Genomic DNA, 20,765 nt, shown 5'->3' with positions numbered 1-20,765 from the left:
AGCAGTGCTGCTCTGCTCGTCTTCGTCTTGTGCTTTCCGGCTTTCTGTACTATTTGCTTCATCCCTGCCGTTGCTGCTGCTGCGATGGCCAGCATGCCTTCCGTCGGGGGCATTGCTGTCGCATGAATCTCTTCTTCCAGCTCTAGATATACTGGAGCTGCTATATCGGGATTCAGGTGCTGCCTCGTCGACTGCAGCTGCGGGGACCGTGTCTGCAGAGCCACGAGGCGGCCGTCGCCGTCTGCGGAGCGACTTCCCCGGAGCTGCTGCTATTGCCGAGGCGGCGACACATTCAGATATTTCTTGCCCTAAGTCCTCCTTCCGCCCCATAATAGAGCACCGAGGGAAGGGTGGAATGGGTACGTGAACGGAAGCACTCCAAAGCACCAGGCATGCGCGGCACCCGTGGAGGGCAAAAAGCCGCTGGGCCACTTATTAGAGCATTATAAAGTGCGTTACAGGAATGCCGCCGCCCTTATTTGAAATTCTTCGCCTGTAATGGCTACGGTGATTAGGAGTTCACGCTGGAGGTAACTTGACGCAGTACGGTTCGCATGAGGTCAACAACAGACCTGGTGATTGAGCCTTGCTGAGCCGAAGACGAGCAGATAAAGGCCCGGGATATGAATGAGATACACAGAATTCTTGCGTCAGCTCGACGTTGCACGTGCTGCCACAGACGATCGCGGGGCCCTCAAGTGGTCGTCGGCGTGAAGACGGGCTAAAGAGGGCTAAAAAGAGAAAGAGCAAGGCCAGAGGCATAAAGAATAGATAATCTGCACACATGGATATTTGTCTTGTTACACTGGATACATGCTTACAGCGAGCCGGCAGCAACAGCAGCACTAGCAGTACGTGACTCGCCGCTACAGTGTTCCTCAGAGATGATGAAGCCCTAATTTGGGAGCGGCACTCGGTCATTTATTGCCTTGTCGTCACCAGTGCCTTCTTTTCTTCCTCGAGAACAAAAGTCTCAGACAAAGCCACTTCTGGTGCTATTAAGAGTTTCCCTGCTTCTCTTCGGGCGCGATTGATACAGCCAATCACCTCCCCCGACTGCCCTGATGCTCGGCAGTCCCCGGACGGCGATGCTGAAGGAAACATTAGAAGTCTTAAAATCATCCTTCAGGCTTTCAAACCTCAGCTTCGTTTGGTCGTCTTTGTCAACCGGGGAATACGTAACATTCTGGAGAGAAAAGTAGATCTTACAAAGCCCTGCTGCGACCGTTGCCCAAGCTAGTCAGGCGGAAGAACACCCTTTCTGCACACCTCAGCACGTGCCCGATCTGGCCATTATTTGTTTGGGCTTAAGCCAAATTTGATTTGGCGAGAAAAACAACGCAAAATACCCACAGGGTGACGCACCCTGTTTCTGCAGGTCTTGTCTGTCAAGCCACTGGTGTCGCTGCGGCTCCCCCCAGCAAACCTGCGCTTATCATTTCCGTCGTTGGTTCTGAGATTATAGGGGGGGGCATACAACAAACATCCTCAAAAGCCAAACTCGTAAAGGGTTCAGGTGAGAACCACTGCAAAGCACTTGAAGCTTGCCAGCCCCCTGTCAACGAGTTCGTCACGATGCCACAACAGGAAGGAACGAGCAAAGGAGCCCGTGCTGAAGCGGGAGCTGAAGCAGAGCGTCTCGCAAAGGCACAAGTATCTCGGGTCGCCCAGCTGTTCGCCCGTCTTCAGCAGGTACGTATGATGCCGCACATGTAGAGGCTTGATCCAGCATCTACTGTGCAGGAAATACCGCCACATACCACGATGAACAGATTAGCGTAGCCATAGGCTGGGACAGTCTGAAATTATCATGGGGTGTTGTATTCCTCAGGAAGTTGAAGAAGCTAGGCCGCAAAATGCCATTTACTTCATTGTGGACTTTCTGTGCAAACATTACCCCGAGCATCTTAAAGGATTTGCATCGGTTTGGAATGCTGGTACGGCAAATAGCATACAGAGTTTTTCAGTTACACTATTCTTTTCATTCCATACTTCTGAAATTAGCGTTTGCTTAAAAGAGGGAACTACAGATGTTTATGCGCTTAAGGGGTGAGGGTCTAGGGGCACAGAAACGGTTTAATCTTTTGCACTATCGCAACTCCTCGTTGTAACACCATTCTGAGCAACTTAGTTGAAGAGAACATTTAGTGTGTCACACTATTGTGGTTGTTACGACTAACAGATCCCGAGTTGGAGAGAGAGCGGCTGATGGTCGTTGAATTCTTTAAGGCCCAGAAATTGCCCACAAATGTGGCACTGCACTTCACCAATGCAGGATTTGACACAGTGAGTTGTGCGCAATCTTTTTGTATTTATGGCATTGATGACGATTCTCATGCATCGGGTCCTTTGCGGGGGTGAATCATTGCAAACCTGTACTAGTATTAATGTTGTTGGATTTCCGCAGCTTGAAACGCTCTGTACTTTGACTGCTGAATCTCTAGACGACATAGAGAAATTCAGCCAGGCAATGTGGTTGCCTGGTCACAAAGTGCGCTTACAGGTAGGAGTGAAGGCGTCACCCTGGACACAGGCAGATGGTAGAAGTAGAATTACTCGGAAGATCACCCTTTAAAGAACACTATCTTCTTTATGATTGTGGTGCTCAGCAAACATTCGCTGATATTGCTGGACGCGTTCGCGCTTTTACGGAGGAACGTGACTACATTATACGGGCTGCGTCGGGCTTCTGCCCGCATCCGCAGGTGGTCAGTAAGCACAGCCTATTGCCGCTCCAGCCGGCTGGGTTTACCTCCTCCTTCCCTCCTTCGACTGGAAGCTGTTGTAACAGCAACCCCGCCCCTACAAGCCCTCTGTCATACCACCCGGCTCCATATACCACGACAACCGTCTACGGTGCGCCGTCGTCGTCAGTGGTTACATACTCTGCCGAGGTGACTAGAAACTGAGGGCCGAGCGGTCGTGACACAGGCCTTACCCCTCCAATATGAGCCGTATTAGTGGCTTGTGGTTTCCTTTGTCCTTGGAGCGCGCCTTCTTGTACTTCCAGTGGCTTGCGATGGACAGTTTTTGAACAGCTAAGCGCCATTTAGACTCTACCAGTCAACTTTCCGTTTCAAAGATTTTGGGGCATCTTCCACTGCAGAAAATTCACCCTGTAATAAGCTGCACCTTAGTTTTTCAACTCGACAGTTGATATTAGCTGGTTCCTCGTTCGTCATGAAACAGACAGACCCCATGAGTCCAGATACCTGGAAGAACCAAAACGCAATGGCGCGCTCTTATGAATAATGATGTGGGTTGCCCCCTCGTCATCGGCCAAGAAGGGCATTGTCAGTTCGCAATGCACCATGAACCACTAAAACATCGATAAGGTGCTACTGTAGATAGTTGTCGAGTGTAGGGACCCCTAGTAGAGCAATCAAATTCCACTATAGCCCTCTGTACAAGTGTATTGAGAGGGCGCATCCCAGACACGCGCCAACTAGCGGCCAAATTGGGGGATTATGCAATTATTCCAGTATTAAGAATGCCTGTACTGAGACTTGTTTTTGCAGCGGGTGCCGCACTTGCCGCTGAAACGGTGAGGGCGGACCTCCCAATTCACGCGCTTCTAGTGAGTTGGAGTTTCCCAGTATTCCCGTTCATATCTTTTATCTTTTACACAATTCTCCAGTCAGATATTGTGGGCACATGGCGGTTCAGCGTTAGTGCTGAGGAAGCAGACGAACCCATGGCCTGCGGCGGCGGCGCCCCAAACATGAATCTCGAAAACCTCGAGCCCAGTAAGGCCCTTCACCATGAGTACCCAAGGAAATAGGAATTAAATTCGCTTCCTATTATAATTGCGTAGGGATCGAAGACTATTACTCATGGCTAACACAAGAAACTGGTCTAGGGTTGACCACGAGACTAGTTCTCACTGATCAGCGCTCTATTCAAACGAGCACACCAACTCGAAAACGGTGGAGCTACTTAGCCGTAACGCTGCCAAATAGTCAAAAGCAAATTGGCACGTGGAGCATGGTTTACGACGAAGGGTTTGAAGTAAGTACTTGGGGACAAATCCCCCCTTGAGGTAGATGCAACATTGCCGCTTGACCAGGTGCGGATTGGAGCAAAGCGATTTTTTGGTCTCATGAAATACCGCACGACCGGTGGAGAAAAGTGTACAGCTAGAATGAATGGTAAGATGACCATACTGCTTCAGAGTTATTTGAATCTTCGAGCGGAATTCTCGTATTCAGGAGATTCCGAAGATGTTTTTGGTCGAACAAAATGCTATGCGACAGACTCCTCAAAGCTTCACATGGGCTGGACCGTAAAGGTAAATACCTTGAGCAGTAAATTAATGCCAATGGTAGATAGACGAGCCGGGACGCTACTCTCAGGAGGGCCGCGAAGGGGATAAAACACGTTACAAATGGGGGTGCTTCTATGCTGAAAAGGAGAGCCCAACAAATACCGAGGAGTCATTTGTGATGTCTGGCCACGGTTACGGCTTACCTGTGCTGCCAGCAAACCTATCTGCGTCTTCTTTTGAACAGTAAGTCTTTTAGTGCGCCATTCGCTGTTCACGAAGATGCATACTTTCCGCATTTGTGCAGCAAGCACAGCTCATGGATTGCGGATCACAAGCAGTTCAGCAATATACCACCCGACGAACTGGCAATGTATAAGGGCCATATGGGCTACCAGAAGTATCATAAGAAGTTAGAGTATGCGCTGCCGAATTTCCTTCAAAAAGACAGCGATGGTGAGTTCACACCAAATCTCTTCCTAGCCCGATAAGCAACTGCTGACGCAGGCAAGGATGTTTCTGACAAGCCATATGCGTGCGAGGATCCAGTCATGCTCCACGCGGAGAAACCCTCAGCTCCCCTCCCTACCGAGTGGTATGTTCCTATCAGAAGCTCCATGACTTGAAAGTTGGTTCATTGCTGTTTTCAGGACATGGGGTGACCCCTTTCTTTCTGTGAATTACGACCCGGAATCTGACCCTGTGGTGAATCAAAGTAAGGAGAGCCAGGCGCCCTATCAATAGTGTGCTCTGCACATGATTTTTCAGGGAACTGCGGCAGCTGCTACGCCGTTTCTGGCGTGTATGCTCTGCAGAAACGTTTTGAAATCCTCCTCTCCAAGCTGTTTCCAAACAAAAAGACACCGATATTTTCCTCGCCCCTCTCTGCGCAGACCGTCCTAAGCTGTTCAGTATGCCTCATAAAACACTTATGTGGCCGTGCCCTTTCTATTGAAAAGTGTTTTCAGCCTTTTAACCAGGGCTGCGACGGGGGTTACCCTTTCCTCGTCGGGAAGCACGCCAAGGAATTTGGTGTGGGGACTGAAGACTGCCAGAAGTATCTGGCGACACACAGTCCATCGGAGGCACCCTGCCCGATGCAGTGAGATTCGACAGTCCTGTCTGCCTCTCCCCCTACAGCAAAGCTTCCGCTGGTTTTCTTGCTTCCTTTAGCATGGGAAACTTTCTCCGGTCACCTAAGGAATCTGAGCCGGGATGCGGCCCAGAGGATCGATGGTGGGTTGGCTCTATTTCGAAGTGGCTGGTAAACGCGGGAACCCCAGCAAATTTGCAGGTACGCCAAAGACTACAACTATGTCGGCGGGTTCTACGAGGGGTGCGACGAACAGAAGATGATGGAAGAAATTTATAACCATGGGTACTGTGCAGTTCAGCTTTCTAGCCCTACGACAGCGAACTCCCTTATGACTACCACTTTTCAGGCCGCTGGTTGCCGCCATTGATGCACCAGACGCGTTGTTCCTCTATGATGATGGATTTTTCGACACGAAGCCAGCCGATCATGGGAAGCTGTGCGACTCTCCCCACAAGGGGTTCACTGGTGAGTCGCTCTAGTCGGTTGCTTTATTTAGGCTGTTTTTACAAGCAGGTGGAAACTTCAGGGTGGGAGTACACGAATCACGCAATAGCCATCGTCGGATGGGGTGAAGACCCGTAAGCTGCGATTTTTCTTAATGGGAGGCTCACCAAGACGGCTAATCAACCAACTTCTGCACAGCCCTAGAATGCCAGGGATGCCACCCCGCAAGTTTTGGGTAGTGAGAAAGTAAGGTTGTTTGCGTAGCTTCTGGAGAATCCAAATACCATATCCTGGATGCAGTACGTGGGGCAACGAATGGGGGCGTAATGGCTATGTAAAGATGAAGCGCGGGGAGAACCTGGCAGCAATAGAGTCTCAGGCTGTGGCAATCGACCCGGACTTGACACGGGGGAGAGCAGCTGACCTTGTGAAGCAGTTGCGGGCCCAGATGGCAAAGGAAAGCCCCTAAAGGATTCAGTCAGCGGAGCACATCTAATCCACGCGCAACGCTCCACAGCGGAGGCACGCTGCAACAGAATATCTCTAGGAGCAACGCATGCCCTCCAACAACAGCATTCAGCATCGTTCAAAACTTATTGGGCCCGGTCTACGTCCGAAGAATTGGCCATCAAAACACCTACTTCCCATTCCGTTCCAACGCCCGCTTTCTCCCCGCAGACGCACACGTCTTGTTGCGGTGCGGAAACCTGTACATTATCTTAGGAGGAGCCGCATTTCACCCCAGCGTAGAGGCAAACCCACGCTGGAGGGAGGTCTCAGGGAGTCAGCAGGAGCACGCCAAGAAGACGGCCCTAAAACCAGGCGCTGGGCCCCTCCTCTTTCTGTATTTATCTCCATGCAGCCATGGTCACGCGTCCTCAGCTGCTGAAGCGGCTAGGCAGCATCTCTATTCGAATGGTGGAGGTTGCCAACAGTTCTTCCTGCAGCTCCTCTCCCAGGCCATAGCCTGTTCCTCCGAAAGGCGTTGGTGTTCCCCTCCTACCCAACCAAGGCCCCTGACTGCGACCCTTTTTACGCTTCACACTAATTTCGGCAAAAGTAGTTGCAAGATATTTACCAGAAAGCAAAGCAGCCTCACTCCCTCTGCAGACAAGTGGGTCCCCGAGGCGTGGGGCTCAAGTTACCCCAAGCCACCGCCGACGCGGACCTGTCGACTGGGGCCTTTCGGCGGTTAGCAGTGCAGCGATCAATAAGCCGTTAGCATGAATTCAAGGTTCGGGATTGATTCGTCCTACTGTTGCTGTTAGCTCGGGGGATGTCACGTCTACGGAATCGAGGAAGAGGACGAGACTCAGGGATCTGAGGAGTCGAGCTGCCACAGGGCAGCTCACTCCTCATAGCCCCCTTCACCAATGCTCTCCCTCTCCTCCCTCCTTTGTACTCTGATTTTTGCCCCTTTAGGCCTGGTAACTTCTGGTGCAGAGACGCACTGTCGTGGATCTCAAGTGCACCAACACTTCCACGATCCTTCCCTTTGCGGACTCTCCGGCGCTGCATTGCTGCAAGCACCAACACCCAAGAACGGAGCGGGCGAGAGGGCTGTGTTAGCATGGCTGAAGAAGCCCTCCAAGGATAGAAGGAAGGATAGACAGAGATGGGATTTCCATCCCGCTACGCGTGTCAATCCGACAGCCTCCGCGACAGAGGCACTCCAAGGTCGTCTCCTCCGCAATACTACCCTCAAAAGTTTCTCCCAAATCGTCCTCTCCAAAGCCTTCAGCATAGAAAGGCCAGCTTCAGCTCGTGCGCGACAGCTTCATTACGGGAAAGCCAGGCGTGTCACTGTAGCGGTCCCTCTCCAAATAGCTTTCATCCCAAGCAGGAGACCCTTGGGCACACCTAGGGCCGCAAATACCAAACGGCGGATACAGAACGTGAAATCTCTATTTGCGAGATTTCTAGTGTTGCATCTGCTGAGCTCGAGTGTGGTTGCCGTCGGCGTGGCGGCAAACGTATGCCTTTCACGCCGGGGCATCTTTCTGCGGCTACCTCCATCCATTGCCGCAGCGGGGGCACTGCACGCTCGATGGCATGCAGAGGCCCTTGGTCGTATCCTCCCTAGAAGCCCGTGGCTGCAGCAGCTCCTTCTGGGTCCCTTGTTAGAGGAGCTTCAGTTTCGCTTAGCACTCCCCTGTTTACTGCTACCCGCCGCGCGATATCTCACGAGCGCAGCTAGGCTCCGTCGTGGTTGGAGAGCTGCGGGGGTTCTACGGCGAGGAAAGAGACAACAAGGAGAAAAATATGAAAGGTGGGAGGGGCAGTCTAAGAAAGGCATCAATCGGAATTTACTGCACGAAGGGAAAGCGAGGCGAAGGCCACCGGTAACCATCTTCAGGTGTATCCACAGTACGGGCATTGTTTGTGCCTGCTCAGTGCTGTTTGGCCTGGCTCACCACGGTGCACCCCTTGCGCTGTCACCTGAAGGGGCTCCTCCCCCTTCAGCGACTACTATTGCATGCATCAGAGCCAATCGCTGCCTCACAGCGACTCTCCAAGGCCTTTTGTGGGGCCTAGGTCCCCGCATTGTGCTTAGGGATTCAGTACTTGAAAAGAAAAGGGCACTTTTGCCTCTGATGTCTCTAGCGCTCCACATTCTTAACAACGTTCAGGGCGCTGTTCTCCTGGCAGCCCTTAGGAGACGCCGTGCGGCACAGCATCAGCTAGATCTTGAGAAGCCTGTGCCGTAGGCTATGTTCTACAGTCCACCTCAACACGCAGGCAGAAGGAATTTCCTGACTTTGTATCTCTTCCGCCTTTCAGTGCATGTATTTGTCGTTTCAAACTGTCCTGTATTCGCTTTGTGCGCGAAATAACATGTATACCATTATACTATGAAGTATTATTGGCTGCTACTAGAGTCTGGTGGCAGGCGACGGGTCATTCTCCCGTTTTTACGGAATGCTGTCACTAACAGCTGAATAGGTCAATGGTGAGGAACTGTGTGGTGTGCTGCAGCAGGATCGTTCTATTTGTCTCTAAATTATTCTTGGGCCGCTTTGCCCTCTGTCACCCTGTCTTCCTGGCTTGTCTCTAACGGTCCCTTGGAGAGCGTCCATGTGCATTTACATGCTTTACAAGGCTCCGCTTCTAATGTAGCTTTTCTATCTTCCTGTCGCCGAACTCTGTCTTCTCTTGCTGCACGACCCACGCCTTCCTCTACCCACTCTTCTGCGTGTTTCTCACCGTGGGTGCTTTTTCTTGGGCCCCCTCCAAAAGGCTTCCACCATCCTTTACCTACTGCATCTGTTTGACTGACCGCGGTGACTTCTATGGTTTGCACGCATCTTCTGTTTTCATGCCATTTTTTGTGCCTCCCTATGTCTCGTTTGCATCTGCAGTCTCGCGAGTATGTGCAACATTCCCATTAGCCCTTTGCCTTCTTTCAAGTTGCCGCTTGCCAAGGCCAGGCGCTGGCATCCTGTCTTTCTCCCCCCACTCCCGTCCCAGTATGACCCAATGCATCCACTGACAGTGTTCAACCTATGAGGGCTACCTATGTAGGTGGGAATTTCGGGTTGCAGGTGTTGGTGGAAGCGAAGTGTGAGTGCTACCTTGAGCTAAGAGGCACGTAAAATAGCCAACGGGGTTGAGCGAGACGAACACAGGCGACTGTGCAGAGTAAAGGGACACCTAATGCTTTGGACAACGCGCGCTTTGAGCCTGACGTTCTTCACGCCATGCGGTATTTTGGGGGCATCCATGATTTCGGCAAGTTTGTCCAATCATGGAAGGGAGGTAGCACAGGTAGACACGGACTGAAACCGACAACAAAATTATTAATTGTGAAGAACTGATGAAATATGTGCTGCGTAGCTGCATTTTTGAGACGTGTTACCGTCGCAGAAACAATGCAACGAGACGCACGCTGCAGCGACTGAGGTCCCCCAAGTGCAAAGGCCTTGCAGGAACATCGAAAGTATGTGAAAGACACGGGAACACCTGATAAATCACACTTGTATTTTCAGGACTTACAGAATTTGGCAAAATCGTTATTGCTTCCATCAGTCGCGGTGTTTGCTTGGGCCGACTCCGCACCTCCAGGCTCACCCGACGCCGGCAATGAAATGGACCACGCCCATAGCATCTGATTCTCTTCCAAATAGGAGAAGCTCAATCTGCTTCCCCTTTTTAATGCGCTTGGATATTGTATTATTCCAAGTCCATATTCCGGGGTGGCCGGGGTTGCCTGCGTAATAATTCCGGTAGCCGGCTTCCTGGAGCATCGCCGCTTTGAACTGGTGGAGGTGTACTGCTAAGAACCCGAGTATGCAACTCGCAGCTATTCTGACGCATCTCAGATCATGCTACTCAAAAGATAAGCGAGCTATGCTTCCAAACTGCCTGGACGTGTGAAGGCTAGTTGCCTCAGGGTTTGGTGGCCTACTGGTAGAGCCTCTAGCTCTAGTGTCTATGGGCTACCCAAAATCCAGGCTCCTTCTACCGTTGAAATCTCACAAGATGGGAAAAAAGCAGCTACTCTGGATGATTGCGTTGGCTCTTTTGGCCGTTATAGCTCTTGGCCGTTGGATTGCGGACGCCCTTGACTTTCAGCACAGACATCGGCAGGGCAACCTGGGGTCACCACAAGGTACATCAGAACACGCCTATAAGCAACAATCAGAGGCTTCTGGCGATACAGTGTATCATGACTACGCGCTTCCTAGCTGGTACCACTCGTATGCTGAGATGTTAGAAGAGCTGCAGAGACTGGGGTCTTCTTGTGGCCTCGAATTGATGCAGAAGACGGAAGACGGCGTTAGGGTGGGTCTTGCAAGGCGTCTGGCTTTTTTCTGCACCGATGCTGCAGCGACGGTGAAATTGCCCAAAGTGTTTCTTTCATCATTGCTGAGAGGTGATCTTAGAGCTGTAGGTGTGCGTCTCTGCGGGTAGGTGGACTTCTTCGTACTGAAGGCGAGTTCGATCCCATCCGAACGCCTTTTTCTTCTCGCTGGAGACCACGCCCGAGAGGTCGTTGCCCCTGAAGTTGTGTTTGCCTTCCTGAAGACCCTCTGCAGGGGCGAGGGGCTTCCCCAGGAGAGAGCCAGCCTCCATGCACGGAGAAGCAATCTGGAGGTTATGGCTGTGCTCAGTGTTAGCTCCGCAGCGAGAGAAGCGGTCGAGCGAGTGTGTTCCCACAGGCAACACAGTCCCTAAAGACGGTTCACATATTACGGGCCCGACGTTACCCAGCTTGCCTGCCTGCCAGGAGAACCGTGTGCTGCCAGTGTGAGTGTGTGTTTCGATGTATGTCTGTGCATCCTGGGGAGGACCAGGCCGTGTTACTGCCCTGCTATTGGTGCAAAAGGCCTGTTGCAGCATACTGTGCTCTTTGTTTCAGGGGGCATACTGCATGCGAACTAATCCGAGGGGTGCAGACCTCAACCGCGACTGGGAAGCCTCAGCAGCAGCAGCCACTATAGGCCTAGCAAGGGTAGGGCGCCCCCAACAACCTGAGACGCGCATCCTTCAGTCTGTGCTGAAAGAGTACCAGCCAACTGCTTTCGTGTCTGTGCACTCGGGGGATTACGGTGTCTATCTGCCAAGTGGCGCTCCATCAAGGCCTCAAGAAAGGCACTTTTCTAGCGACCGTGATGGTCCCTCCTCCAGTTTTGCAGAGGGCACATTCATGGGGGCGGCATCGAAGCAGGAGACCGTTGCTGGGCAAGTTCGAGCCTCCGCCTGCGTCCTGGAGGACCAGCCGTGCGATTTTGGCTCTATTGCGAACTTCTTCCATGCGAAAGGCAACGAACTCGACTGGGTGATGCACACCCTGGGAGCCCCCACAGGGCAAGCCACCGTTGTCTTGGCCCTGGAGGTGTATCGACAGCAGCGCCCCGCCCTGAAAACCGCCGTATCAGAGCTCATCTCCCTTCTGGGAGCCACCGAGGCCCTTCTTGAGACGCCGCTCCCCGAGGTGGGAGCAGTGGCGGATTTGCTGCCTGTGCCCCTTGCCGGGCATAAAAGCCGCTTCTTAGCGGGGGCCCCCCCGACAGGGCGACAAGACGCTGAGAGCCTCACCGCCTGGCAGCTCGCGAGGCCCCCGGGGGACCGCATAAGCTGCTTCCTACATTTTAACCCCTCAAGTAGGGGGGGGCTCAGGGCAGTTGTTGACCACTGGGTCGGTACCCTTTTCGCCCTCGTGCAGGCCCTATAGGCGGCTGCGAGCAGCAGCCTGTGTGTTGGCAGTGACACAAGTGCACAATGCTTTCCGAAACCATAACAACCTGCCTTGCTGAGCCTCGCGAGGCGGGATTACGTGCGGCCGCCGCATAGAGGCCCCCATTTTAAGCTTCGGAGGCTCAGCAAGCTCTCCGTGCTCCAGCCTCGAGAGGCAGTAGGCCGGTCTCACTGTTCATATATAGGCACGAAAAAGAGCCACTCTGTACAGGAAGGGCCATGGGATGCACACGAGAAGCCTTTCTAGAAAGAAGTGCCCTTAGTGCAGCAAAGATGGGGAATTCTGGCATCCCGCGGGAGAAGAGCTATACTGCGACTCTCAATTAGCCTTCGCGGCAAGGAAGCCCTCTGGCGCTTTCCTTAAAGCCGGTGGTCCAAAAAAAGGGGCCTCTCTTGTTTCAGAGTCTGATGAAAACTCTGTTTGCAATATCCGAAACGAGCCATGTCATCCCCTCGAGCAAGCCGGTTCCCTGTTTAGCGCTGCAGGGCAAAACTGCCCAGTGGCGGGAGGAAGCCATGGCGTCCAGACCGAGGGCCTGATGAGACAGGTAGATACACCCATACGGCGCATGCAGAAATTGAGAAAAGCGGCGAATGATGCACAGACGCATAAGGGGAGAGAGCCTAAGCGGCCACGCACTAGACAGCAGCAAAAGTCGCTCTCTCTCTCTGGAAACGCAATCTATTACCAAATTCTCTGCGCAACGACCTCACGCAGGCATAAGCGCCCTGCAGCTCTCGGGAGACATCTCTTGCAAGATACGTGCAAGACGACTGCCTTTCTTATCCTTTTTGGCCTTTTATAGCTCCAGCATCGGAGGCGGGGTGGGGGGGAAGGGAGGGAGGGGCTTCTCCCTCGAGGCGACCTTCAGAGGCCTTCACTGACCAGCTTGATTTCTTCTGGGGAGAGAGCTGATGGAACGTCCTGTTTATTCGCAAGGATCAGCACGGGAATGCCGGCCAGGCGCTGCAAGAAAGCAGCGGAGCAGACGCGTGCAAGCTGTTTTAAGGTTTGCCCCACAAGGGGGGAAGAGAAGCATTCTTTTCAGGGAGGCAGAAGGCCTGAAAGGCACTACGGAAGGGCAGAGAAGTGACTCAGTCACCAGCAAATACCAACAGTACGCAGGGCGAGAAAGAACCGCACACAGACAAGTAAAGGCAGACGAGAACGCAAGAGACTTCCTCGCTCCTCTCATCTAAATTGCATCCTAGCCCCTAAAACGTATAGGGTATGTGTATGTGTGTTTGTGTGTGTATGTGTATGTGTGTGTATATATATGTGTATGTATGTGCATGTGTGTATGTATATGTAGGTCTCATGCCTATGTGTATGTGCATGTGTGTGTATATATATGTGTATGTATGTGCATGTGTGTGTACACATATGTGCATGTATATGTATGTCCCATGCCTATGTGCATGGGTATGCGTATGAGTGTGTGTATATATGTGTGTGTATCTACATGTGTGTATGTACATGTATGTCTCATGCCCACCACATTCAACTGCGCATCGCACGAGCGCCTCCCCGCTTCCCTCTTTGTGGAGTCTGTCTATCCCAAGCATGGCTTTCAATCAGTACCTCTTCCTTTAGGAGTCTGTGAAGTTCTTCTCTGCAGATCTTCATCCTTTCTCTGTCTGCCGAGTCCACTACCCAGATGAGGCCATCCGTACACTCAAAGTAATGCCTCCAAAAAGCCCGAATGGTTCTTTGACCCCCTACATCCCAAACGCTTAGACGGAACCTGCATGCATGGACAGCAACACAAGCGCTTCCTCTATGCATGCAAAGCAGGCTTCCCTAGAGGGCCGGAAAGAGGTATCCAGGGAAGACGGAGATGCGCAGCTTATCCGCGGTGCAAAGAACGAGCAGAAAAGGCCAGAAGGGGCGTCTTGGGAGTGGTGGGGTGGGTGGTGCATGTGCGGAGCATGGGGTAGAGGGCCGGAGAGCCCGTGGGGGGAGTCTCTCTGACGGAGCAGAGGGGCCCCAGCCATGCCAACGGGAGGCTTGAGAAAGAAGAAAGCAGAAAACGAGGCGTATCTTACCCTTGGAAGGAGAACGGGTAAATGCTGAAGCCAAGGGTGGGTGCCACGGAATCAACTTCCGAGCCGTTCAGTCGGCGAACAAAAGTTGTTTTTCCCGCCGCATCCAGGCCTCTGTGCATACGCAAAATCACCGAGTGAACAGCAGCTTCAAGAAGCTCTCGAGGGATCGGTGATCGGAGCCGTTGTTGGGGTGGTTAGGGGAAAAGCCCATAAGGCAGCGCACAAGGGCAGCTGCCTCCCCCCGTCCTGAGGGCGACAGAGAGACCTCTCACACGCACCCGTTAGGGTGTCTTTATGGGAGGGGCACTTTGGATGGATACAAAGGGCAAGGCATGCAGCGAACGGGACGGTTGGAGGGGCCTACAGCATGAGGAGGCGAAGTTCCTTCTCTCTCGCCTTTGTTTTCCTCAGAACCTTCAGGAGCACCATCTTGAAGTCTGCCTCCGAAGGCCCCTTCAGGAAGTACACGGGCGCATGCACCCTTCAAAGAGGGTCCTAAGGGAGCTCTGTGGTGACAGTGCAAGGCCAAACCAGCGAGGAAGGGCCCCCAAGGGGCCTTCTGTAGTGCAGCTGGCGAGACACCGCCACGCCCTGCGCTGCAGAAGCATACGCAGGTTGATTCAGCGTTTCTTGCGAAATAAGCAGGCACAGGAATCGCAGCAGCCAGAAATGTGCGAACGCAATCTAAAAATATCTAGAGAATGGATTTCTGCAATCCGGATTGGTTCCGCGAGGCCCCCTGCCGAATGGGGTCCATGACCGGGTCGGTGGTACGGGGGCCCCCCATGGGACGTGAAAACTGTGCTATTTTTCTGGCGGAACTCATAGGCCCACATTGCTCCCCTGTATTATTAGAAATACTTAATTACGCGTTCTCCTTAATTTCGAGGGTCGTACACGGCGCAGCAGCACCACCACAGGCGCCTCGGGCCTCCCTGTAGTAAGTAGGGGGCAGAGACTCAGGGCAGTGTCTTCTTGCAAAAGTGAGCTCAAAGCAATAGGGGAGACCTCTTAGGCATTAGTTACTGGGGGTTTCTTGCATCCTTATGCCGGTGACTGCAGAGAGGCCCACTGGCCTCTCTACAATTCAAGAAAGGGTGGACGGATACATTTCTCCCTGCGTACAGCAGATGCATCGAGGGGCCCTGGCCCCTCCCCCTCACTTTCTTGAGAAGCGGCGGCCAGAAGGGGCCTCGTGGAGGATCTCGGCTTGGGATAGTACCCGCACGTTTGTGGAAGGGGCCTTCAGAGGCTCCTAGGCCACACACTGCAGAGATGAAGGCGTCCCTGACTCCAGAAGAATGCAGGAGCCCTTTAGGGGATACTCACGAAGAGGGCCCCTCGGAGAACTCTGTGGAGGCGTTCTTCTCCGAGCTGGCTCGTCTGATGTTGCAAGGGCCTCAGGGAGGCGCAGCACAGGCAGCAGCAGCACAAGCAGCAGCAGCACGAGGGCTTTGGGATTATGATCTGGGGTCCATTCTTTCAGACTTCCTGCGACTGACGGACGAGGGCCTCATAGAGATGGAGCATGCAGACGATAGGGGCCTCGAAGGGTCTCCCATCCCTTCTCTGTCCCCAGACGACGGATCCCCGGAGGGGGGCCCCCTCGGTAGCAAGTCGCCCAGAAGCAGGCGGAGGGGCGATGCAGCCCATACTATGAACTTTTCCCAAGCTGCACTATTGATTGAGCGCTCGACGGCAGTTTGGGGCACACGCATAGAAAGTCTGCATGCGATGGCCTTCAATTTGCTCCACCATGCGCAGCAGCAGCAACAACAGCAGGCCTGCAGGAGGCTCACTGAGGATCTCGGGGGGCCCCCTCTCACCTTGCAACAACTGAGACAGAAAACGCTTCGCCAGTTGGGGTCGGCCCCTTGTCTTCTGATGCCAGAGGCCCCACCTGCGCTCCGGCAAGAGGGGCCCCCCCCGGGGCCTCAGGGGACCAAAGCCCCTGACATCATCCGCCTACCTGCGATTCTTAGGGGCCCCTCAGCGCCTCCCTTCCCGGAAAAGGCGAAGAACCAGAGCGCTGAGGACGGAGGCTCCGAAAAGAGACTTTGCAGCGCTGTAGCGATGCCTCAGGCACCAGACGAGGGGCCTCGAATGGCATACAACGAGCTACGTGGTTTACAGGTAAGACTGGGGCGTCCGTCTCTTGGGGGGCCCCTGATTGGGCCCTTACGGGTGTCGTAAAGCGAGCGAAGGAGGGGTCGGCACAGGGTGAAGATCCTGCTTCCCCACAGCCTGTGTACTGGGGGGCTTTTGCGGATGCCACTGCTGCTGCTGCCATTGCAGTGGGCTCGCTCTGTATGTTGATTTTGATGCATCTAATCCTGCAGTCACTCCCTCTCGAATCCTCAGTGTTTTCTCGAGCTGTGCTGGCCGCTTTCGACACCTCACTCAGGTGACGATCTTGAGGGTCCATAGGGAGACGGGGGCCCTTCTAGCGACTGCCTCTGACGCTGCCGCTTACAACGCGCTTGCTAGAGAAGCTGATAGACACCAGGAACGTCCAAAAGAGGGCCTAGTGACGGTGTCTCCTGCGGAAGGCCTTCCGTATGCGGAGGCGGGTTCTGCTGGCACATGGGAGGAGTCTGCAGACGTGTTTGAGGAATGCGAGGCTCGCGCAACCCCACCGCCGCATCCAGAAGAGGGGCCCAAAGGGGCCCCCTCCTCTGCAAAAGACTCTCGAAATGGCTTTTCTCCAGTCACAGCGACTAGTTCCGGAGCTCTACAGACAGACCAAGGCGAAGGCTTCGGGAGATCCCCTCGGCAGCAACTCAACGAACCCGACTGTTGGGTTCGTGAGCTTTTGCGAGAGGGCCAAGGGGCCCCCCCCCATGAGAAATCCTGCGGGGCCCCTGGGGGCCCCCTTGTCTCTCTGGGTATACCCGAAATTCGCGCTGTTCTGGGACTGCCAGAAGATTCTGGCCCTCAGGAGGCCCCTGCTGAAGGGCTAATTAAAACTCGCCCCCTAGAGCTCCCCCCTCATCGTATTTCCTTCCTTAACTGTGAGGCCCTTCTCCTCACGCGCTGCAACAGTTCACTCCCAACGGCAGCAGCAGCCCGTGAAAGAGCAGCGGCAGTGCATGCAGCCCTCTCCTCCTCTCTAGGATGTGCATTGCGGTGCTGCGGATTGCTGTGCAGCTCTCTATGGCGACCTCCTGGGCGTGCCCCCCCACCACGTCGCGGCTAATGCCCTTGATAGGCTTGCGTTCTCAGCACACCTGCATCTCGAATTCTTGTTTTTGAAGCAGAAGCGAAGACGTCTCCAGGAGAAGGGGGCATCTTCCGGGGGGGGTCCTACAGCCGCCACGCTGCTGGAGATGATTCTGGCAGAGGGGCCCACGCAGCGCGAGAAGGAGGCCCCTGGGGCATCCCAAATTCCTCCTCAAGAAGTCTTCAGAGGCTGCGCTCTCTTCGATGCGCTGATGAGCTTACCAAGCACGTGCGAAGATCCCAGAGAGACTCAGGGGCCCCAGGGGGGGGTCGTGTGCCGGTAGGTTCTCGCCTTTTCAGGCTGCATCCAAAGCCGCCTGCCTTCCTGCGAAGTCCGCTACTCTTCCACTCGGGAGTTTTTTGTCTCTTTTCTGCTCCTGCTGCCTGCTCAGGGCCCCCCCGCCAAGCATCTTGGAGGCGCCCGAAGAAAACTCGCTGCTGCAAGTTCCTGGGGGCCCCCTCATGTTTCATAGGGCCTCTACAAGGGAGGGGCAGGAGGCCCTTCTTAGGGGCCTCTGGGGAGCGATCCCCACGAGAGAGATCCCGCATTCTGGCGGTGTCGCAAGCGCAAACTCGAAGGGGGCCCCTCCGTGTTGCGCAACGCTGCCCGGCTACCCAAAGATTCGGCTCCCTGGGGCCCCCCACGCGCGCCTCCTGTGGCGACAACTGTGCCCTCCTCTCTTGGACAGACACCTGCAGCAGCAGCAGCAGCAACCGCAGCGACTACAGTGGCTGCAGCGCTGGCAGTGGGCAGATGACTTGCTGCTGCTGCGTCTTCGGGAGCACCTCTCCGCAAGGAAGCAGGTCGTGCGGATGCAGGCAAGCCAGCCATCGAAATCCTAGACCGCAGTCCTAGTGCTTCCTAGGAAACTCCTATCTTTCGCGCAGAGACACACGCCGTGGATCCCCCCCTCCTTCCTACAGTGGCTGCAGCACGTGCTGAAGCTCCTGCCCCTACCGACAGAGGGTTGATGGAAGTAGTAGTAATAGCAGAAGTAGTAGTCGTCGTTGGTGCATCTTTCGTGGCTCCGATGTATCTCCTGCTGCGCCTGCCGCTGCGAATATTTCTTGGCATGCAGCGGGCGGACTGCCGTCGTCTGGCTCGATCCTTCCTTTCGCGGAGTCGCTTTCTCTGTCCATCCGCAGCAGCAGCAGAGACAGCAGCAGCAGAGAGAGCAGCAGCAGCCACTGCAGCGGCACAGGCGGAGGCTGCCGCGGCAGAAGAGAGTTTGGCAGTTCTTGGTTCATGCGAACGGGGAGAGGACGAGGCCATGGCAGATAATTTTGTGCGTCTTCATGAAAAGTCTCCTTGTGCTATGGCTGCTTGTGCTGCTGCTGCCCTTCTTGCCGGAAAAAGTGTTAGGGCTGCTTTCTCGCATGCATCCTCGATAGAGTGCAGCAACTCCCGGAGAGAATGCGGCGTAGGGAACGGAGGAGGGGGTCACTGCAGTAGACTGCTGTAGGGGGGCTCACGCGCTTGATTCGTTTTTGTTGTCTCTTTTTTTACCCCTAGAGAAGTTTAAAGACTTCCTCCGGTCTGCCCACGGCGTTCCTGCGGGCTTGTGCTTTCTGCGCCTTCTCAGGGAGAGGACGCGTGGGAATGCGGGGAGCTGCGGTTGAGTGCGACGGAGGCTGCGGCAATACAAGAGGAAATCTGCAAGGCACAACAGCACCGAATGGCGGTAGGCCCCTCTCTATCCCTCTCTGCTCTTCGCGGTTGGCTCTTATGGCTCCCCTTCCGTCTCTGCTCCCTACTGGCCTTGGGATGGCTCGTTGGGTAGTAGTAGCAGCAGCAGCAGCTTGCAAGGTTGTGCCTCCCTCTCGAGCTTCTTCTTCTGAGCTGGGCTTAAGGGCCTTGCGGGGCGGAGACACCGCGGTTTGCCAGAGAAAGGCTCTAGCCAGAAAAGCAATCGAAAGAGGGCTTCTTCGTCCGCGTGCAGCCCCCTTAGCCGCGAGACACCCAGCAGCAGCTGCGGCAACAGTAGAGACCTTCACACAACTCATACGAAAGCCAAGGAGTTCTCATTCGGCAGTCGCTGAGGCAGCTGCTCTCAGGATGAAGCCCCTTCTCGCCCTCAACGCGTGCATGCCTTTCAGTCCTGCTGACGTCTGCCCGTTGCTCTCTGCTCCCCGTTTGCGCTGTGCTGCCCTTCTTGGCGCTTCGCTCGATACGACCCTCTGACCCTCTGTGAATACTTTTTGCTCGAGAGAAGCGTTTGCCTCCGCAGCCTCGCCTCTCTACTTGCTGCTGCCGCAGCCGGCGTGTTGCGTTTCAGGAGCTGAACGCAGCAGCAGCAGCGGCAAGGAGGAGCTCCAAAGGAGAAGGAGGAGGGCTGCCAACTGCTGCAGCAGATGAGGAGCTTGCCATACAAATGCGGTCAGGATGTGCTTTTGTATACTCAAGCCGCGTCTGCTTTTACTGCGTGCCTTATAGTCGACGCTGCTGCTCTCGGCTGCTACTTGCGCTGCTACTTGCACTGCTACTTGCGCTGTCGCTGCATGCTCCTGATGATTCTGGGGCTGCTGAGTGTCGGGTGTTGTTATGGTCACTGCTGACGCATGCACAGGGTAGCCCGCTGGAATGCGTACGTGGAGGACCGTCTGCTGACGCTGCAGTCGCTGCCATCGTTTGATATTCGGGCATATGAGACGTCTCTCCTTCGGGAGGCCTTGCTCCTGCAACAGAAGCAGCAGCAGTCACAGGAGCGAGAGGTGCGAAGAGAGGCGTTTGCGAGTCTCCCGTGCGGCGGGGGAGGAGAGGGAGATAGATGATCCTGAAATCGTTTCAAGCCTTGATGTGTCAGCTCTGATACGGCGGTGCTCTGGTGCTTCAGGGACCTCGTGCGCTGCCTGACGTTGTCAGACATCCCCAGGAGAGTTCTCCTTCCGCCTCGCTTGAGAGCCCTAATCCCAGCAGCGACAGTGGCAGTGGCGCTCGCACCAGCAGTCCAACAGCTACATTTGCATCGCTGGTTCAGGGGAAACCTCGATATGAGGTCTGCAGGGCCTTCCTCACAACGCTTTTGGTGAGGATTGTGTTTATTGCCCCCAAAAAACTCCCCTGTACAGTGGACACCCCTGGGGTGGGGCCCCTCGCTCTCGCTTGAGCGCCCTCTGCATAATTCAGGGCCCTCGTATTCAAGAGCCTAGGCTTCCAGAAGGACTGGGGAATCGAAGACTCTCGAAGACTCTTGCAAGCCGTGTGTCAGGGTCTAGAGAATGCGTTTTCGCCGCAGCTGACAAACGCCAGAAAAGTTTCCATTCTTCAGGAGACAGAGGAAGACTCCCGTAAGTGGTGACAACCCAAGCGTAGGGGGGAGGAGGGGAAGAGGGAAGGGGGGCCGCTGTGTGGGCCTCTTGTGAGCCCTCGTGTGGCGAACGCGCAGAGAAAAAAGCGTGAACAGCTAGTCTGACTTCCGACGCGCTCAGAGGAGCACTTGGCGAGGCAACAACAGCCAGAAGCGGCTTGCGTAAGCGACTGGTTGTTGTGCTCCTGCAGAG

The 20,765-nt window shown here is 54.5% G+C and overlaps 6 protein-coding genes across 6 annotated transcripts; 5 read left to right on the top strand and 1 right to left on the bottom strand.

Moving 5' to 3' along the window:
• Positions 1-6,270, top strand: LOC34621445 (probable cathepsin C; the record flags this gene model as incomplete). Its single annotated transcript, XM_026334556.1, is given in 17 exon segments — positions 1-29; positions 3,550-3,577; positions 3,638-3,746; positions 3,815-4,008; positions 4,067-4,148; positions 4,209-4,288; positions 4,353-4,507; positions 4,569-4,856; positions 4,912-4,976; positions 5,030-5,172; positions 5,230-5,363; positions 5,435-5,497; positions 5,556-5,639; positions 5,704-5,822; positions 5,884-5,935; positions 6,000-6,047; positions 6,102-6,270. Coding segments are annotated over 17 exon segments (1,842 nt in total), but the record flags the coding sequence as incomplete, so codon positions are not given.
• On the top strand, positions 1,576-2,909 carry LOC113147447. The gene is made up of 5 exons (XM_026338108.1): positions 1,576-1,662; positions 1,832-1,937; positions 2,183-2,286; positions 2,408-2,503; positions 2,610-2,909. Exons 1-5 carry the CDS (start codon positions 1,576-1,578, stop codon positions 2,907-2,909), a joined length of 693 nt encoding a protein of 230 aa, XP_026193893.1.
• Positions 6,271-7,024: 754 nt separating the features above from the next.
• Positions 7,025-8,509, top strand: LOC113146595. The gene is made up of 2 exons (XM_026334462.1): positions 7,025-7,064; positions 7,224-8,509. The coding sequence occupies exons 1-2, from the start codon at positions 7,025-7,027 to the stop codon at positions 8,507-8,509; spliced, it is 1,326 nt and encodes a 441-aa protein (XP_026190247.1).
• A 1,771-nt stretch (positions 8,510-10,280) lies between these two features.
• LOC34621446 lies at positions 10,281-11,976 on the top strand. The gene is made up of 3 exons (XM_026334379.1): positions 10,281-10,583; positions 10,713-10,937; positions 11,161-11,976. Exons 1-3 carry the CDS (start codon positions 10,281-10,283, stop codon positions 11,974-11,976), a joined length of 1,344 nt encoding a protein of 447 aa, XP_026190164.1.
• A 421-nt stretch (positions 11,977-12,397) lies between these two features.
• On the bottom strand, positions 12,398-14,474 carry LOC34621447 (ADP-ribosylation factor-like protein 2). The gene is made up of 4 exons (XM_026334286.1): positions 14,410-14,474; positions 13,582-13,744; positions 12,886-12,966; positions 12,398-12,535 (listed from the first exon to the last, which is right to left on the bottom strand). The coding sequence occupies exons 1-4, from the start codon at positions 14,472-14,474 to the stop codon at positions 12,398-12,400; spliced, it is 447 nt and encodes a 148-aa protein (XP_026190071.1).
• A 317-nt stretch (positions 14,475-14,791) lies between these two features.
• LOC34621448 lies at positions 14,792-20,563 on the top strand. Its single transcript, XM_026334194.1, has 13 exons — positions 14,792-14,985; positions 15,221-16,178; positions 16,450-17,024; positions 17,452-17,544; positions 17,657-18,087; positions 18,189-18,297; positions 18,388-18,550; positions 18,848-18,946; positions 19,541-19,641; positions 19,832-19,990; positions 20,025-20,046; positions 20,099-20,290; positions 20,501-20,563. Exons 1-13 carry the CDS (start codon positions 14,792-14,794, stop codon positions 20,561-20,563), a joined length of 3,159 nt encoding a protein of 1,052 aa, XP_026189979.1.
• The last annotated feature ends 202 nt before the right edge of the window (positions 20,564-20,765 follow it).

Source organism: Cyclospora cayetanensis, unplaced genomic scaffold (genome assembly GCF_002999335.1).
Source record: "Cyclospora cayetanensis isolate NF1_C8 unplaced genomic scaffold, CcayRef3 CcayRef3_contig_1, whole genome shotgun sequence".
Taxonomy (NCBI): Eukaryota; Apicomplexa; class Conoidasida; order Eucoccidiorida; family Eimeriidae; genus Cyclospora; species Cyclospora cayetanensis.
This window is presented reverse-complemented; position numbering and strand designations above follow the sequence as displayed.

Coding starts and splice junctions, on each gene's coding strand:
- LOC34621446 (XM_026334379.1), top strand. CDS start 10,281: ATGGGAAAAAAGCAGCTACTCTGGATGATTGCGTTGGCTCTTTTGGCC. Junction 10,584..10,712: donor AGACGGAAGACGGCGTTAGG/GTGGGTCTTGCA, acceptor CTCTGCGGGTAG/GTGGACTTCTTCGTACTGAA. Junction 10,938..11,160: donor GCTCCGCAGCGAGAGAAGCG/GTCGAGCGAGTG, acceptor TCTTTGTTTCAG/GGGGCATACTGCATGCGAAC.
- LOC34621447 (XM_026334286.1), bottom strand. CDS start 14,474: ATGGTGCTCCTGAAGGTTCTGAGGAAAACAAAGGCGAGAGAGAAGGAA. Junction 13,745..14,409: donor GAACTTCGCCTCCTCATGCT/GTAGGCCCCTCC, acceptor CCATGCATGCAG/GTTCCGTCTAAGCGTTTGGG. Junction 12,536..12,885: donor CCCCAGAAGAAATCAAGCTG/GTCAGTGAAGGC, acceptor CTGTCTCATCAG/GCCCTCGGTCTGGACGCCAT.
- LOC113147447 (XM_026338108.1), top strand. CDS start 1,576: ATGCCACAACAGGAAGGAACGAGCAAAGGAGCCCGTGCTGAAGCGGGA. Junction 1,663..1,831: donor CAAAGGCACAAGTATCTCGG/GTCGCCCAGCTG, acceptor TGTATTCCTCAG/GAAGTTGAAGAAGCTAGGCC. Junction 1,938..2,182: donor TGCATCGGTTTGGAATGCTG/GTACGGCAAATA, acceptor TACGACTAACAG/ATCCCGAGTTGGAGAGAGAG.
- LOC113146595 (XM_026334462.1), top strand. CDS start 7,025: ATGAATTCAAGGTTCGGGATTGATTCGTCCTACTGTTGCT. Junction 7,065..7,223: donor TGATTCGTCCTACTGTTGCT/GTTAGCTCGGGG, acceptor TTGCCCCTTTAG/GCCTGGTAACTTCTGGTGCA.
- LOC34621448 (XM_026334194.1), top strand. CDS start 14,792: ATGGGGTCCATGACCGGGTCGGTGGTACGGGGGCCCCCCATGGGACGT. Junction 14,986..15,220: donor GCGCCTCGGGCCTCCCTGTA/GTAAGTAGGGGG, acceptor TTTCTTGAGAAG/CGGCGGCCAGAAGGGGCCTC. Junction 18,947..19,540: donor CACAACAGCACCGAATGGCG/GTAGGCCCCTCT, acceptor GTTGCGTTTCAG/GAGCTGAACGCAGCAGCAGC.